Genomic DNA, 17,691 nt, shown 5'->3' with positions numbered 1-17,691 from the left:
ATGTTTCCCACTGCAACTCCAAGTGCCCCCCAAGGTTCCCAATATTGGCAGCTTAATATTGACACAAATGTAAATATGAATACTGGTATTTTCCCAATCTACTGCCTGAAAACTATAAATGAACACAAACTCCCAGGTATTGCAGAAAGAAGATCCAAAAGGTCACTTGTTAATGATAAATATCGATTGGGCAATAGAAGAAAAAGGCAAGTACAACAGTACAAGGACGATGCGTACCACAGGTTGGATAAGGTAGAAGACATCCGCCATCCGGACCAGATTATCGCCTCTGGGAGACAGGTCACGAATGGTAGCTGCTATGTGTGTTCACTGATACCTGACGCGTCAGGGAGCCCTAAAGTTTTAGTGCCTCAAGAGACCCCAATAGTAGAAGCCCAATGTCGCGTTCATCTCCCTCTATGTAGAATCAGGAGCACCTTACAGGCGCACACAGTAAAACTACAACTGCTTCCTCGAAATGAGAAAATATGCAAGAACAAGCCTGAAGGCGCGTCTCGTTTCAAGTAGCCGTTATTTGCAATAAAGGGTTTAATGTTCGCAGAAAATAAATGGCAAGATGCAACCGTCATGTGTAAAGCTGAAACACTGCATGGCTTATCGGATGAGAGGCTGAAATGGATGGCTGACACATGTGCCCAGACCTGGACTCAACACATCATAAAGCTAACATGGGTCACCACGCTAAAAAAGCTGATCACGATCCAGCACAAAGAAAAATATGAACTGTGCTTTCATGGGGAAGGAAGAATACCCAAGGGTTTAAATACCCGCTGCAACAGAACCCTCATCATTCCTGACATGCGAAAAGGAGCTGCCGCCCTGATGGACCATTACTGGGTGGGTAGCAAACAGACATTCTTTATTTACACCTCCCATCATCATGGAGGGGCTACTGTGCTCTGGCAACGCTACACTCTCCTCTACTGGCGATACCGGAAAGTCGGGGGGGTTAGGGGTGCCCTACAGATCGCAACTGGCACCCCAACCAATGAATGCAGCACCCCCCATCTATGACATACTGTCAGAAAACAAGCTACAGGATCATATGTGAAACAAAAAGAGAGTATCGAACTACCTCTCTAAAGACTCTTCCGACCTCCTGGCACAGATCCCCAATGATTATAAACTTTTCAATTCAACAGAGGCATTTTTTTGTATCACTGATCCCGAGCATCCAAGCACAAGCAAACGCCAAGTGGCTCCATATCATTCACTCTGAGCTGTTTCAACTGGCAAACGACACTGAGGAGGGGTTCAACGTCATCAAGGTAGAACTTAGAGCACTACGACTAATGACAATGCAAAATCGCTATGTTCTCGACCGCCTCACAGCTATGGTAGGCAGTGTTTGCCGAAAAATTGGGAGTGCATGTTGCACATTTGTACCATCTTCAGATGCTGACAACGGGACACTTTCACACGTAATTGCAGCAGTACACAATCTTAGAGTAAGAATGAAGAAGGAGGGCGGTGCCCAGCCAAGTGACTGGTTCGGCATGGCGTTCTGGCGTTCGACTGGGTACCATCATGGCTTAGGACTGCAATGAAACTACTGGTCCTCATCATCATCTTCCTTCTGCTGATCTTCTGTGCCACCTCTGCCTCCAGCCAGCTCACCAGCTCAGCACAATCCCTGTTCTCACGGAAGTCCAGCTATTCATTGTTGCAACATTTAGCATCATCCTAGGACAGATGAGCACACTGCACTGTGTGAGACCAGAGCAGGCCCCAGCTCGTATGCCCATTCACCTCCACAAACCTGCCAGTGCAACCCTGACCCACCCACCACCCCCACCCTGCCAGGCCAGAGTACACTGGGCCCAGGCCCCTCTGATCTTTGATACAGATATACATCTGACCCCTTGTAGCGACCAGATGGGAACACCCACCGTAGCCCTAATCCCAGACACCAATATATCCTCCCTAAAACTAACACGTGTCTACCCGTATCATGAGGCATCAGGTAGATCAAAAACCCACACGGCAGGCGCTTGGGCTGGGGGCACTGTGTTTTATGAACCTACGGGTACAGGGGTCAGAATGCTGGTATATCTGAAAAGCTCCATTCATGCACTCATTTTTATGTCCACCGTTATTCTCTCTAAACCAATGTCTATTGTTTAGCTTAGATTAGTTAGCCATGTAACTCTTTTGAACTGCCACGACCTTCACCGCAGAGATGAGCCCAGCTGACCCACGTGTCTTCTGATCGACTCAGACACAGCAGCCAATTGTAGCCTGACATCACCTATAGAGCATGCTGTGCCATGGGGGCTGACCAATTGAAACTGTTATTTGATACTATGTCATTACATCACTTGTGACGTTATTTTGGTTCATAATGTGCTGCCCGTGTATTGTTTGGCAGAGTGCTCTCAGGCAGCAGAGTTCTCTGCTTGCATTTATCCTATATACATCTGTTTTACTTGCAATTATTCTCTTGGTCTCGTTCCCTAGCGGGGTGTGTCCATTTATTTGGTCTCAGGTATATGCGCAATGTTGGGGATAAGCCTTCGTTGGTCTCTAAGGTAGAAGGGAATTAGCACATTTCTGAGAATTCTCCCTAACACATTTGTTTATGTGGGCCACAAGAAATGGTCAAAATGATGTAGACTGCTTTAATGTCCTTCAGGCTCCCCAATCTATAACTGTAGAAGTGCCTCTATGTTTGACGTTGTTTAGGGCCAGCTCGATCGGCTGGTCACCAAAACCTTTGTTTACCTGGATTAAAACTGGTGGGGCGGCTTGGGGCAGCCCCTGGGTGACTGTATCATCAGTGGGAGACCCAGTGCTTTCCTCAGTTCTGTACGAATACTCCTGGCACACTGGTGCTGAAGATGGGTGGCTGCTGTTAAGGATCCTGGGTGTGGCCATATTGGATAGACCGTGCCTCCTTTGTATTTGTACCTGGGTGCGATAAAGGGGACTTTTCCTACTTTTGCTATAACCTCAGCAGATCTATTGGATTTGGTCTCATGGCTGCCTTCTATGCGAAAACATTTGGAAACATATAAAACTCCTTCAAAGTGACTTGATAAGGTACTTTACCTCTACTGATGCACGCGTTCCTGGTCCCCCATAGAGTTCTGGAGTGTTTAGAGCGAAGACAGCCACTTCAGAACGTATTGGTGATTTATTATACATTGTGGCGTTAACCCCCTTCCAAGGGATGCAACGGGGGTAGTGGCCCAGCAGCCAAAGTTATCACCCAGAGGAAAGCGAGGGCCTATAATGAGAGCACCAAGCCGTTACCCCACTGTTTCAGCACTCGTAACAGGGGATTAAGGCCATTAGCACCCGTCCCAAGTGCTGGGACGGGGCTAATTAAAATTATTTTTCTTCCGTGAACGCGAGGCCTTGCAGCGTCCCGATTGTGGGAGAAAAATACTATTCCAAGGTGGCCACCATGGCAAGGTGAGCGGGCCTCCGTATGCGGCCTTCGGAGACGAAAGGAAGGAGCAGCAGCGACCGCTGCTGGAATTAGGTAAGTGGGGGCGAGGGAAGGAAAAAAAAGACAAAAAGAAAAACGGGGATGGAGGGTGGGGAAGATGGCGGCGGGAGAACCGGCCGTCAGGCGGCATGGAATGCAGGTCGAGATCGCTGGTTTGCGCTTGTGTTCCTAGCCACCTGATAGGCTGGCTCACCCCATCAGGGTGCTAATGTAGTATAATACATTGCTTCAGTTCACTCTGCATATAAAAATACGGTGTTATAAGTAACCACAATTGGTTACAGAGCTTCTATCTCTACAGGTGGTCTGGGAACTATTCAGGCCCAGCGCTGTAATTCTAAGCACACTTGCCATTGGTCTGCCCTTTTGGGCTAGTATCCTATAAGGTTCTAACCCTTTTCCTCCTCCTTTTTAGGACTGATATAGGTCTAGTACTTACCAGTTAGATGAGACTCCTATATTGTGCCCCCATCGTACAGGGGAATCATGGCCTTATTCTTTTAGTGTTTTTTGCTATAAATTTGCTTTGCTGGTATATTTTAAAGTTCTTATTTGACAGGGCTTTAAACCGTAGTGCAATACCAAAGAACTGTATGTACAGTTTTACAGTATCTTATGTGAGGGATGTTTTATTGTGTTTTGGACTAATTTTACTTTGATCTCAGCCTTTCACATCCTAAGAGTGAAGCCTGGGTTGCTGCTCCACGATGTCACCCACTGAGATAGTTTTGGCTTAACTTGGTGGTCACCCTGTTCTTCATCTCAGGTTAGGCATCTTATATTCCCTCACCAGAGGGCTGTGAGGAAACCCCCTAAATAATCCTAAGAAAAACCTCCCCAACACACCATTTTGGATCTGAAGTTTTATATAGTTTACACCAGGACGGTGCTCATCTTTGTATGGGATGTTCTGTGTTCGCTCCCAAATCGGAGCCAAGCAGAGGGCTACCAACGGAGCACCAAACACCCGCAGGAGGGCTGTCACCCATACGGGCACCGGAGACGCTACCTACCTGGACTGCATGGAAACCAGCACTCCACTGGTAAGTAACAAAGGGAGTCTGGGCATTAAGAGCCCTCTCAGGATTCGGGCACAAGAGCCAAGGCCCTGGTGGCCTAATGTAGTGGGAATGGTTGGGGTATTCCCTTCCAGGCACTCTGCAGTATAGCATCCAACAACAAGCGACTCCAAAGGAAGAATACAGACAGCCAGTAATAAAGTGGATGGAATTATTTAGACCAGTCAATCCCCAAAAGCATGCACTGACAACAGTTGGCTTCTGCCACCAATGAGTCAAAAGTAAATAAAACAGTACAAAAGGAGTGAGGGCCCCTGAAAAGAAATCCTCTCATTCAGACAAATATTTCATAGGTTGGGCCCCCACCTACTGCCATTCCCAGCAATCACTGAAGAGTGTTAGGACTGATTTATTATACTCCGATCTGGTTGACAGATGTATAAAAGGCCAACCTAGCATTGTGCCATAGACAACTCGGGGGCTGTAGCCATACCAGTTCAAGGTAGCAAGTAGAGTGGTTTAGGCTAATTCTCAAGAGGTGGTTAGCTTGTAAGGGGTCAACAATAAGCACACACAGTGAAGCAGTCAAGGAACACACTTAGAAAAACAGGTATACAAATACTCCTTTACTTATGGCCAAATAACACAGTGAAAAATTACTACTAACAGGTAATATTATCACTCAATACTAAAAATTAGATGCATATACACAATTACTGGAGTAGGCCAAAATACATATTAAAACCCTGAAAAGGATGGTACAGATTAGTATTACCACTACTAGCCCATAGAGATGCAATCCTAACTTCAGAGGTCCATCCGTAAGATGCATGAGGCCTTGTGCCCAAACGTTCAGCAAAGGTCCATACAGTTCTGTAGAGCTGGATAAAATGAAGGTACAGTCTCTGGGGTCCAGTGAACAGTTTCAAGTGTCAGGGGACAAGTAAAACTAGCTAACAAGCATGTTCCCAACTTTTGGAGTGCTTGTGTGGACACGCAATGGCAAAACTAAAGTAATCTAAAAGTTATCAAACTTATAAAAAGGAGTAAAGGAATTCAGGCAATTATTGCTACAACTCACCCCCCCGTACTCCGATTTTTCAAAGGACTTGTCATGATGATTGAAGAGGGTCCAAGGTTGCTTTCCCCGCCTAGACTCCCAGGGGTTGCAGGTTCGAGCAGCTCTCCGGTCGGTGTCTAATGCTGGTGCAAGGTCTCCCAGTTGAAGAATGCAACAGCACTCTATGCAGGGCCCCTCTTAGGACATGAATGGACGCAGGTTATCAGTTTCAGACGATGGCCACCGATGCACGGCGACGCAAAGGGATTCACTTGCCGCAGTCACACTTATCCCTCCCATCTCGGGTCTCCTTGATGCTAGGACCACGAAATTGGCAGAGGCAAGTCTTGTTGTACAAGCTGATGGTCCCCCCAGTTCCAGGCATCAACTCGTAATGGCGATGTCTGCAGCACGGTGGCCCAAACTCGGAGCTGGTCAGCCAGAGGGCGGCCCTGAGGCCCTTCTGAAGGCTCTTCTTCGTAGCACTCCGAGCTGACGTCGAGATTGTATGTTCCCTCCACTGCAAGGGTTGTAGCTCCTTGTAGAGATCTTCCACAGTACAGGGCTCTACCAGGGCAGCAGTCGAAGTTGGCTGGCAAGCCTTCTTCCGACGGGTCCACAGTCTCCTCGTAAGTCTTGTAACAGGACAGGAGTCTTGGCTTCTGCAGTTTCTTCCAGGATCTTTGTAGAGTGGGTGCAGGAGTCCTCTTATCCGAAAATCCAGATAAGAGCAGCAGCTCCCACTAGCCAATGACAGATCTGCTCCTCACACACACCCCAGCAGTGGTCCAATCAGGACCACTGGTGGCAAAACACATGAATACCACTCACACACTGGCACCAGTTTGTGGATTGGGACCAGACAGTCCCAGCCCACTTCCTGGCAGCAAACACACATAGCCCTCCTGACATAAGCCTCAGATTTCCCGGGCACTGGAAGTCCATATAAGGATGTTCCTGGCCTCATAGACCAGGAAGAAGGCTAAAAGACAAGATGGCCAAAGGACAAGCGAAAACCTTGTGGCATGGCTATGTTTGACCACTAGCCACAGTTAGTAGCCAAATGCAGTAAGGCTAAAACTAAATGCACCAAAAAATTGTAAAAAGTCACTGCTGCCACCAGTTTGTCCACTTAGCACACATAGAGTAACCAAACATCCTCCAAGTATTGGTCTAGGGCAAAACAAAAAGTGTACCCCATTGTAAGATGCATTGTACAATGATAAAAACGACCATAAGTGGTAAAAAATTACTGAAAGTAGTAACAAAGTAACTAGACTAAGGGAAAATAATGTTTCCCAGTACTGACAGCTTGAAGGATATGTCAGTTTCCCCATGACAAATGAGCAAAAGCCAGTGTAATGAAGCTTAAAGCTTCAATGCACTGTACAAAGAACAGGTTAGATACAAACATAAAAACTAACAGTCTGGGGGTCCATAGAAATGGAAAGAAAGGTGCAGTGAATATTTCCTAACAAAGAGCATGCAAAAACAGAATACACAGTCAGTGCTTCAAGATATCAACATTGGATTTCTATTATGTATGAATGTAGGGTGCAAAATATCTGCACTTCGGTGGATCAATCTGAAAGTCCAGCTGCATTCTAAGTTTCTGTGGGCCTTCTGGGAACTCTCGGCACTTACTGCAGTTTGTCGGCCTCGGCCTGGAGAGCCTGGACGAGCAGTTCCTTAGCCTGTAGCTCTTTCTTCACCTCGCTTAGCTCCAGGGCTGCAGCTCGGTAATGGCGACGGTTGTGTGCTGCCTCAGCCTTGGCTGCTGCCACCTAGACAAAAAAATACAGCCAACAGTGAGGATTCCGTTTTAAACTCCAAATGCAATGTTCTAAATAGGACTTTTATAATGGAGACAAAGGTTAATGTAATCAAAAGCATCAAATAAAAACAGAAAGCTCTGTGTATAGAGGCGTTAAAGCCGTTTTTGCACAGGCCTCTGGTGACGGCTGTACAACCACTAACCTTAGGATGGAGCACAGCACACCGCCAAAAAGAGAAGTCCAAACATGAAGCTAAACATCTCTTAGTAGCAGAGTTGTATGGCTTAACTCTAGGAAGGGGAAGCAGGGTGACACAAAGCTACAATGAGTTCACACGCTTATCCATACAAAAATAGACCAGTCGCATACCGAAAAATATACATTTATTATGATAAACATATATAGATCACTTTTAGTTAAGGTAAGTATTATGGCTGGTTGACTCTTCTGCTGCACCTGTGGGGCAAAAGGAAAACGTACCTCACTTTTCCCTATAACTGCGGAAGACCTATGGCATTTGGCCCCATTGGATAATTTGAAAACGCTTTAAACTTCTTCAAAGAGACTTACAAAGGTAAGTACCTAAACAGAGATATTGGTCTCCTATAGGACCCTGGAGTGTTCAGAACAAAGAATGTAATTTTAGAACGTACCAGTGATTTAGTATATATTTTAGCATAATAAATCACTGCAGTACAGTAATGGTAATCTGGTTCTACATATTTCGAAAGATGAAACTGGACAGTACTGTCATTTGGATTTTGACTGCCGACTGTGTGGTCCTTTGGGCCAGTTTCCTAATATTTTTACCCCTTCTTCGCTCCATTTCTGAACTTGCATAGGCCTAGTACTCCCCTGCTAGTTTAGACTCCTCCTGTGTGCCCTGGAGTGATATGGAGCCAACATCTCATTCTTTTATTGTTTTCTTATAGTGCTGCATTGTGGTGTATGTTCATTAGAACGCATTTGAAGGTGTACTTTGGTTGGAACCAGACCATCCCCCACCTAACAGTGAAGCCTGACCACTCTGCTGCATTCCCCCCCCCCCCCACACAGGATTGATCTCATGTCCCTCACTGTCTACCAGTGCATTGGAGTCGCTGGTCCTCTACCCACATTTTTGTTTCCTCAAATGTGCAATCTCGTTATCAAAGAAGCTGCACCAAGATCTGACACCAGACATGCCTTTCTTCAGTCCAGAGACCTTGTGTGGTGTTGCTAGTCTCTCTTAATTGGCCAGTGGTCGTAGCTAGCATGACCTGCACCTCCAGCAGTGAGCCACGATTTGGACAGCTCCTGGTCACAATTCCCGAAAGGGTTGCGGGCTAATCTTGGTTGACCTTTACTAACACCGCGGTCACAGGAAAGCATTGAGTGCAGGCTGAGCACAACCGCAACTTTTGCTGACCTAGATTCACAGCTCTTATGCACCTTAACTGCAGGTTTCCTCTTTGTGTTTAACCCACTGGTTTCCATTGAGTTTATTAAAGTTCTAAATCCATGATCTAAATACATTGAAACCTGAGCCCTAAAGAACTTTAATTGACTTCTGAGGAAGTCAATGCCCCTAAAGACTATCCAAAATAGCTATTCTCCTGTAATTTCCCATTTACCCATTCTTGCCTTGCAACCAATATTTTCTACCAGTACTCCAATGAGACCTTGAGTTGAGTACCAGGAGTGTAGGCTGGGACTACATTGAGGAAATTCTGAGTCTCGAAATCATAGCACGAATTAGCAGTCTGACATCATTAAGAGGGTGAAGGGGAGGCGGTCACCCAATCCCCTACACACACTGAAAAGGAAGGCCCACAAAACATTGTTCTGAATATATACTCTTTACATAAAGCTGTGCATCAAGAAATGTCTACAGAGGTAAGTACTTTGAAAATAGAAAGGAGGTATATATGAAAAAGAAGTACATTGGCCCTAAAATCCTAAACTAATACCTATACAAGTATTTAACTAAAGCTTGCAGTTAAGTAAACTATTTAGATACTTATAGACGGTTCAGTAAGCTTAGAAAGGTTTGGCCCGAGAAATGAACAGGAGAAAGTCAATAAGTAGCCCCACGATTATACTTAAAATGCAAGTGCAAGTTTTGAGTCCGGGGGAGCTGCAAACGAGGCAAACTTCAGGCTGGCGACAATGGGGGATCCCACAGAGGTGATCCAGACTCAGGTTCCATGCTTGAAGGTCCATGAAAAGGAAGACTGCTAATAAAACGGAAGAATGTGGATACAAGTCACGGCTAGGTGGTCCTGCGAGAATGACAAAATGTACAGCCCCCAGGGACACAAAAGCTGAACCACTGACAGCAAGTAGGCCAGAAGACCCCCCATGATGTGGACCTGGGTGCTTGAGGAACTCAAAGCCTAGGAGGTGCTGATGCAGAGGTCCGGTCTGGTGTTGAGATTTAGTTTTGGTCGCAGTGTCTGTTCCTTTATCAGCATCTGCAAGCAGAGTCCTTGGAAACAGCTAGATGAAAAAATGTCCACAAGGCTAGAGGATGCCCCTGAGATGACTCACGAAGAGCTGATCTCAACAGCAGCAGCAGCAAGGATGCTCAAGTGTGACCATATAAATAAGGTTGTTAGAAAGGACTGCAGGCCTGGACACATGAGCGTTCTTCGAGGAGGAATAGCTGTAGAAGTCCATTCATCAATGCCCACAATGGAAAATGCATGTTGGAAGAGCAGCAGAGGCTATTTGGACTCCAGCAAGCAACAGGGGTTCAAACGTAGGTCTTGTGGATTTCACGATTCAGGAGTTTCTAGAGAGCTCAATGGGACAGAGGATCCAGCTGTTACGACCGGATCAGAGGGAGGAAGAGTCTGAAGCAAGAGTCGTCTGGATGGAAAAGAGGGAGAGCTTTGCTTCAGGAGGCTCAGAAGTGAGCAGTACAGCTTCAGCAAGGAATCTTCATTGACGTCTTCTTTTCAGATAACCAAGATGTAGCTCCAGGTAGGATCTTCTGAATGTCCCAAAATCTCAACACAAAAAACAGCCTGTGGTGACCCCATGCACGCAACCAAAATCCGTGCAACATTCAAATGTTTGTTGGCAATTGTGAGAAACCCGATAGCATTCTCCCACCCACTCTTTCGGGATCTTCTATTCAGGTGGAGAGGGAAGGGCCATCGCTTTTGGATCCCCAACCCTCGGGGTGGACAAGCGAGGGAGGATTTTTTCCAATCCTAAAAAACACCTTACCCCACTCTTCCTTAGCCTTTGTGGGGTGTTTACACTCACACCTCATCTCCCCCTCCCTGTTTTCAAGAAATACTGAGACCAGGAGGAGGCCACTAGGACCAATGAGGATTACCCATAGGAATAACATGGGGAAAGTAAGGGCAACCGACTTTAGAGACAACCACTGTCCCATTAATAGAGTCAGGCATGGGTAGGTAACCATTTACACCAGACTCCACGTGAAAGTGTGTTCAGATATAAAAACTGTGGTCAGTCACAGAGATTTGAGCGAGCTGGGGATGCAGTACGGTCCAGGCAGGAGGAAGACGGCGTGCAGACACGCTGACCCGGTGTGTGTGGGCTGCAGCATGGCGAGGGAGTCAAAGAAGTGCTGCCTGCGTTCCGCAGGGGAAGACCAGAAAAAGCACTAATTCCCTTGAGACCAGTGTCAATGGCAAGGATGCCTGAGGGGCAGGTGGTGAGTGTTGAGTAAGATTTTCATATCAATGATAAATCTTCCTGACCTGTGTCAACCCCATAACGTTTTACTTTACTTGTGGATTTATTCCCTATTCCTCTGTGTGTGGAATGTGAGGAACCTTCTTCCAAATTCACATAATCATTTACTCTTTTTATGGGTGTCATTTTTAAGACTCTCCATAGTGTCTTTTTACTTTTATCCTCTTGGACAACTTTTGGTATATGCCTTTTCATTGTTGCAGGGTTGCCCTTAGGGCTCCCCTTAACCTTTCTCTGTCTAACTGTGTGAGACCTACAGTTCCCAAACGTAGAAAGGATCTTTGGATCCCTTTTACATTTTGTTAGGTGAAACCAGCACACCCCACCTTATGTGGAGTGCTGAGGAGATACAGTTAAAAGGAGAAAGGGGATACATCGTACAGGGACAAGCTTACCATTAATGGCTGGTGGCAGTGAACCTTTTTACTAATTCGGTGCACCGTTGCTGCAGGCTGTTTCCACAGCCCCAGTAAAGGCACCCATGGGTGCTCATTTTACCAAAATCGTCCCAGTCTTCTTTTTCACCATTTTAGTATTCCTTGTCCTTTCTTGTTCCTTCCCCTGCCATCCAGGGTGAGAAAATCCTTTGTGTCAATTTTATCTTCGGTGGGAGACCTCGGTCAAGCCCGCCCAGGCTCCACAGTGTCTGTGAAGGCAGGAATTGAGGGAGGAGTCCAAAACTCTGCAGCCCTTTGCTTCCAGCCTGACTGTGAGAATCCAGTTCAAACTGGGAGGCTGGCTGTCCCAAGGACTACCAACCCCCCACCCCAAGTTTGAATGTTGCATGGCTATTTCATTGGCTGGGTTCCTGAATAAAAGTCCGATCCTGGAAGCTGAAGAGGTAGTTGACCACTGGAACCGAAACCGAAGAGGAAGATGAAGAAAACGCAGCTGAGAAGATCTCCAGCAACGGCGAGCTTGCTGTGTAACCGGAGCCTGCTGTAACCCTTCCTTCCAATTGACCTGGGTATTCCAAAAGGGACAACGCCGACCGAGAGCCTGGTAAGACCCACTAGACTCAAGAAAACCTGCATTTTGAGCCACCCCTCACCGTGATGCAACCTTGCGGGTCTGCAATACCCCAATGCCCTGGGACCTCAAGCCATTGTGCGGTGCACAGTCTTTCAAATTACGAATCTTGCTGAAAGCTTGTGGGCATCCTTCTGGACTTCCAGAGACGTACATCGAGAATAAAAAGTCACCTCACCAGAGTGCTGGATCTTGCAAATGACGAGAATCCGACTGGCGATATTCAGTCTTCTTCTGGCTCCTGAAAAGGGTGCCAAAATCCACAGAGCCGCATCCATGCGTGAAGAAACTCTTGCCTGTAGCCTTTCCCGTTAATCCCTGCTGCAGAAGCCCTTCCAGTGTCCTGTCTTCAGTACAAGGAATTCAGCGGCCAGGTTTTTGGCTGCAGATCCTGAAGTATCCTCCACTGCAACTCTTCTTCTCTGCTGAGGTACTGTGTTGGCTTGGGTATTTACTTACCTTAAAGCTTTTGTGATTCCTGTGTAGCTTTAGGGTGTTTCTTGTGATTGGGAGTCCTCTGGTCCAGTTCACCAAGGCCCACCACTGGAATCCTTCTAGGGTGTGTTCTCAGAAGCTACTGGACCTTCAACTAACTCTAAAGTAAAATACTTACTTTGTTTGAACCGTCTTCCTTAGGAACTCTGACTTTTGCTACTTAAGCACCTATCCTGACCTGCCTGTGGGACACTAGACCCTGGTGACCCCCTTCTGCCACTGAGAACATTCATGCTCCAAGAATAAGGTAAAGACTGCTAAGGATTGGGCCATTTCCATTTCCCTAAAAAAGAAAAACAACTGTTCAAAAGTTTCTTACTTTTAAAATAAGTTGGTTGGTAACTGTAACTCAAAGTGAACAGTTACAGAAGTTCTTACTTACCTTGAAAGTGTTCAGCTACTTTTAAAAGAATATGTAAGGTTATTTTACTTACGTTGAACATGTTCCGCCATTCTGAAAATTATATGTAAAGTCTTTCTTTCCTTAGAAACTGTTTGCCATTCTAACAGAAAGTAGATATAAGGTTAATTTACTCACCTGTAAATTGGGTCCCCCCTCTTCCTAAAAGTAATGCTGTTGGTTTCACTTTACTATTCCTGTTCGGATATAAATGTATGGGTGTCCCCAATTGGGTCTTTCGTCCCCTGACTTGCTGTTAGCCTGTCCAGAATAAGTCTGCCTTAGGTTACACTTACCCTTAAATTGCTAATAGCTCCTTTAAAAAGTATATCGGTTTTACTTACCTTGTGTTAGCTGTGTGGCATCCTAAAACAAGTTAAAGAGTTACTGCTTACCTCAATCTGAGTTGCACTGATCTGAAAAGCAACTATTATAGTATATTACAACATTAGGGTTTACCTGCCATTCTTGAAAAGTGTTCATTTCGGTGGAGCTGACCTTGGTCTGCCTGGTGCATCCAAAATTAGTGTAAAGCGTTCTTGCTCATCTTAGACTGTGTTCCACTGAGATGAAAAGTGTTAGGAAGAATTCTCAGAAATTTGCTTATTCCCTCTACCTTAGAGACCCCCAGCAACTTTGCTGGATTTTGAGTACTTGATTTTATTTTACCTGGCAAAATTGTGAGCCTTTTTCCCACTCTCTCATGTATTTTGATGTGAGTTGATACACTGTTTCTTTTTGGTTGTGGAGTCTAACCAACTCCATAGCAATCGTCATTTACAATATTGTCACAAAGCACCTTCAGTGCAGTGATACAGGGAAGTTCTTCAGATTTCCCAAGGTTTAAATACCTTCTCTGGGATCCAACTACTGTTTCCCAGAACAGTGGAGTGAAATTGACTTCACTTAGCCCTGTAGAATTCTAGACCCAGCACACACTATCTTACAATAGAGTGCTGGTGGGGTTACTTAGTATCCCCTGTGTCTAGTTACTCATGTAGCATTCACATGTTACCCTTTCCTCTCAGAATGGCTGGGGAAGTGGTTTTGCAATGAACTACCATGATTTACCCTGACTGCGAACTGTTCGCAGCTGCGGTAACGTTAAATCGTGGGAGCCAGGTTTTTCAAAATGGCACTGGGCCATCGTTGTAAAAATGGTGCCCGGTCTTCTTTTTTCACCATTTCTTTGTGGAAAGGTCCTTCTCAAGTTTCGTCCCGGTACAACTGCTAGGGTCTACTATCCTTGTATTACAGAAAGTGATCTAAAAGTAACCAATGGTTTTTACTCCCCAAGAATAGGTGTAACCTATACTGAACATGTATGATGCGGTTGTACTTCCCTATAATTACTGTCAGGTATTCTGAAGGTATATGCTTTGGTCTGTGTACCTTCAAGCATTGTGTTGTGTTTTTACAAATGTGTTTATGACTCTATAACCAGTACTTACCCAAAGACTTAACTTGGCCTACTTGTATTTAAAAGAAAACTTTATTTTTTTAATAATAATTCTGGTTTTAAGTCATTCAATTGAATCCTTGGTGTACTACAGGTTCAGTGTACTTTCCTACAGCTCTCTCTCCCTCCTAAGATAAGCTTGGCTGCTCTGTCTACGCTACCATATACTCTAGTGGCACAGCCGTATACTAAGAGTGGAGTCTTGTACTGTCTCAGTTGAATGGTTTCGCTAAGTCCTTAGTTGGACTTCAGAAAACTGTCCTAAAAGTGAGACCCTGACCTCCATCCCGCATTGACTGAAGGAGCCGCTGCCCAGTGAGTTTCATGATAGAATGCTACAGAAACCCCCGGGAGCATGCGTTCAGATGAGAGCACAGCGGGAGAAGGGCACGAACAAGAAAGCGGCACAGAATCGGAAAGAAAAAAAAGTGTGAAAGATAAAAGTGAAAAAAAGTGAAAAGGCTAAAAGTGCAGCAAGGCAACAGAAAGCAAGAGAAAAGCCGTGAGAAAAGCAGATCGGGTGAAAGTTGAATAAAAGCCTGATCAAAACAGAAGATTGAGAGAAAGTGGAAAAGAAACACTGAATGGCCCGTAAGAAGAGGGGCACAAGAAAGGTAAAGAAGAGTGCCTGGCGCATGCAAAGGAAGGAGCAGGTTAGCACAGACCCAAAAGAGGGTGCAAGGGAGCACGGAAAGGACAGCAAATTAGTAACAAAGGCGCAAGGGTGCACATAAGGAAAAACAGATTAGCAAACTGCCAGGGGCACGCCAAAGAAGGTGCAAGTGTACAAAGAACTCTGAGCGTACACGAATTCAGGGCAACACAAAGTTATATAAAAAAAAGTCATTTATTAAATATCTAAGGCACACAAATATTTGCAAGTTAAGTACAAAAAATAGTTACACATGTAGAACACAATTGCAAGTTTCTTAAGTGGTGTAATGACTTTTAGAATAACTTTTACAGTAACAGATCTCTTAGTAAAACCATCTGAACCATAAATGCAAACTTAAGGCAACTTAATAACTTTGCGAGTCCAACCCTATCTTATGAGAGTCTCACAATGTTCAGAGGCGCTATAGGCCACCAGAGGTTTGGAGTTTAGCAGGATAGGCAGCATACAGTGTTCAAGGTTACAAAGTGGCAGAATCCAGAAGGATCTCTTCTGGGTTTGCAGGTAAGTAAAGTTAGTTTGTTCTAATCAGGGGTATCAGGATGTTCCCTTGTAGAGTTGCCCCAAGGACCAGTGTCCTAAGGCAGGGTTAGAGTACAATGGGCTGTCCACCCCAATGTAGCTCTCAGGAGGCGGTGCGAGATACTGTATTCCTGGGGGCTGCAGATGGCTGTATCAGTAAGCGAAGCTCCAGGTAAGCTTTACTAGGAGCAGGACAGTACCTTAAAATTAAGAAGTTGTTGCTGCAGGGCGGTGCCAGCGTTGAGGCGACAGCAGACCCGGTCAGATGTTTCTTGGTCTTGACAAATGAGAAGGGCACTTTGTTGGATCTGGCAACCGCTCTCATGCAGATTAATGTCCAGCAAAGTATCTTCACAGCTCTGGCTTGTTGGCTTCTTTTCCAGGCTCAGTTGAAGGACAGATGTCACAGTGGTAGACTATTTTCCTTTTCGCGGGCCTAGTCTCGTGTAAGGAGACTTTGGGGAACTGGCTCTGGTGACTGCAAGTCCGGAAGGATGCCCAAAAAGTTCCAGGCGAACTCGGTCTTCGAGCGACTATACACAGCACAGTAGTACGGGACCCAATGTTTTGGTGAATTGCAGGCCGTGGAGGTCGCAGCTCTTCCAGGGATGGCGATTAATGCAATTTATCTTGGAACTGGTTAGGCCCACCAATCTAAGGGAGGGAGTCGTCTCCTTCGGATCTTCCCTGTCGCTCAGAAGTGGTGGTCGGGGACAGCTGTGGTTACTTAGTGGGCTCTGGTGGTCGCTGGAAGTGACGGGCGTCTTCTTCCTTAGAGCTTCTTCTTCGGAATCTTCTGTTCCAGTGGTCGACTATGAGTTTTTGCTCCAGGACCTTGGAATTTATGCAGGGACACTGGCTGAGCCCAACAATCACATCCCATGCAACATTTGAAACTTGGAGATGGCTGTCCAATGGGGACAACCAGCCTCCCAGTCAGAACATGTTTCAGGCACCCTTACAGGACAAAGGACTGCAGGGTTTCGGGTGCCCTCCCCATTTTCTGTCCTGCCAGTCACTCAAAGACCCTTCGCAGGCTTTCCAAGGGAAGCACAGCCAAGACAAAAATTAGACGAGCCTCCCCCACACAGGTAGGTAAAAGAAGACCCAAGAAAGGACAAGTCATCTTGTTCAGGGCTTAAAAAAATACAGCCACCATTTTGGTGGGTCAATGGTGACCCTGGTGTCCCGTACCACAGCCGCGATGACAGCCTGCGATAAAAGTTTGCCAAAAGTCATGTAAAAGGTACACTGCCACCATCCTGAAAAGACGGACTTGTCACAGACACGAAAGGTTACTGGACAAGTGAGAAAAGGGAGACAAGGTTTCCCCCTCAGCACTCCACATAAGGTGGGGTGTGCTCATCTCACACAAAAAAAGTACAGGTAGGATAATAAGTATCTCCATGCCTTGGTAACAGTGTGTTAACCAAGGCAAAATAAAGAAACATTACAGAGGAAGCTCAAGGATCTTCCGGTAACACTGCACTGAAAGTTAACAGTTAGAACTTTAGTTAAAAGTTAAATGTTAAAGGTATTTGTACTGTGCACCGTCACCACCGGAGTGGTCCCCAGGCGCTCTTGCGGATCTGAAGAGGAGTGTGTGAAGAAAGAGGGGGAATAGTGCGGTGTAGTGGGAATAGGAAAGCGAAATTTGGGATGTTCTGTTGGCAGCTTTGCTGTTGGCACCGTTCGCTGAGTTTAAGCACAGATTAGGAGTTCTCATGTGCTATTGTGCCATGTTATGTGTTGTTAGTCTGTTCTTGCAGTGTGGTGAAGTGCGTGCAGATTGCTGCGTCAAGAGGTGGTTTTGTGATTTTCCGTATGAGAAGTGCATGTGGAAAGTTGAGAATTGGGTTAGCAAGTTTTCTTTACCCATTTGTCTTTGCGTTTCTGTGCTCAACAGCTATGATTATACTGTGTGTTTGGAATTGTAGTTTGTCCGCCTAGTTGGCAGGCCTGTTGATAAGTAGAAGTTTTCCTCTGTGTTATTCTAGTCGTATTCGCCCCAACCTGGGTTGTGGATGTTTAGGTTAGGGGATTCTGGTCCCTCCCTGCCCATCCTATGTTGGTCAT

The 17,691-nt window shown here is 45.8% G+C and overlaps 1 protein-coding gene across 3 annotated transcripts in view; it reads right to left on the bottom strand.

The window, feature by feature from the left end:
- The window catches only part of GOLGA3 (golgin A3), a 594,692-nt gene that overhangs the window by 242,297 nt on the left and 334,704 nt on the right, over window positions 1-17,691 (bottom strand). For all 3 annotated transcript variants that reach the window (XM_069620010.1, XM_069620008.1, XM_069620009.1), the window contains one exon: window positions 7,196-7,335. In XM_069620010.1, coding sequence (XP_069476111.1) covers window positions 7,196-7,335 — 140 coding nt within the window. The remainder of the gene's footprint in view (window positions 1-7,195; window positions 7,336-17,691) is intronic.

This window comes from Ambystoma mexicanum, chromosome 10 (assembly GCF_040938575.1).
Source record: "Ambystoma mexicanum isolate Mex_15411 chromosome 10, UKY_AmexF1_1, whole genome shotgun sequence".
Lineage (NCBI taxonomy): Eukaryota > Metazoa > Chordata > Amphibia > Caudata > Ambystomatidae > Ambystoma > Ambystoma mexicanum.
The sequence above is the reverse complement of the archived record's forward strand: the minus strand, read 5'-3'. Positions and strand labels throughout refer to the sequence as shown.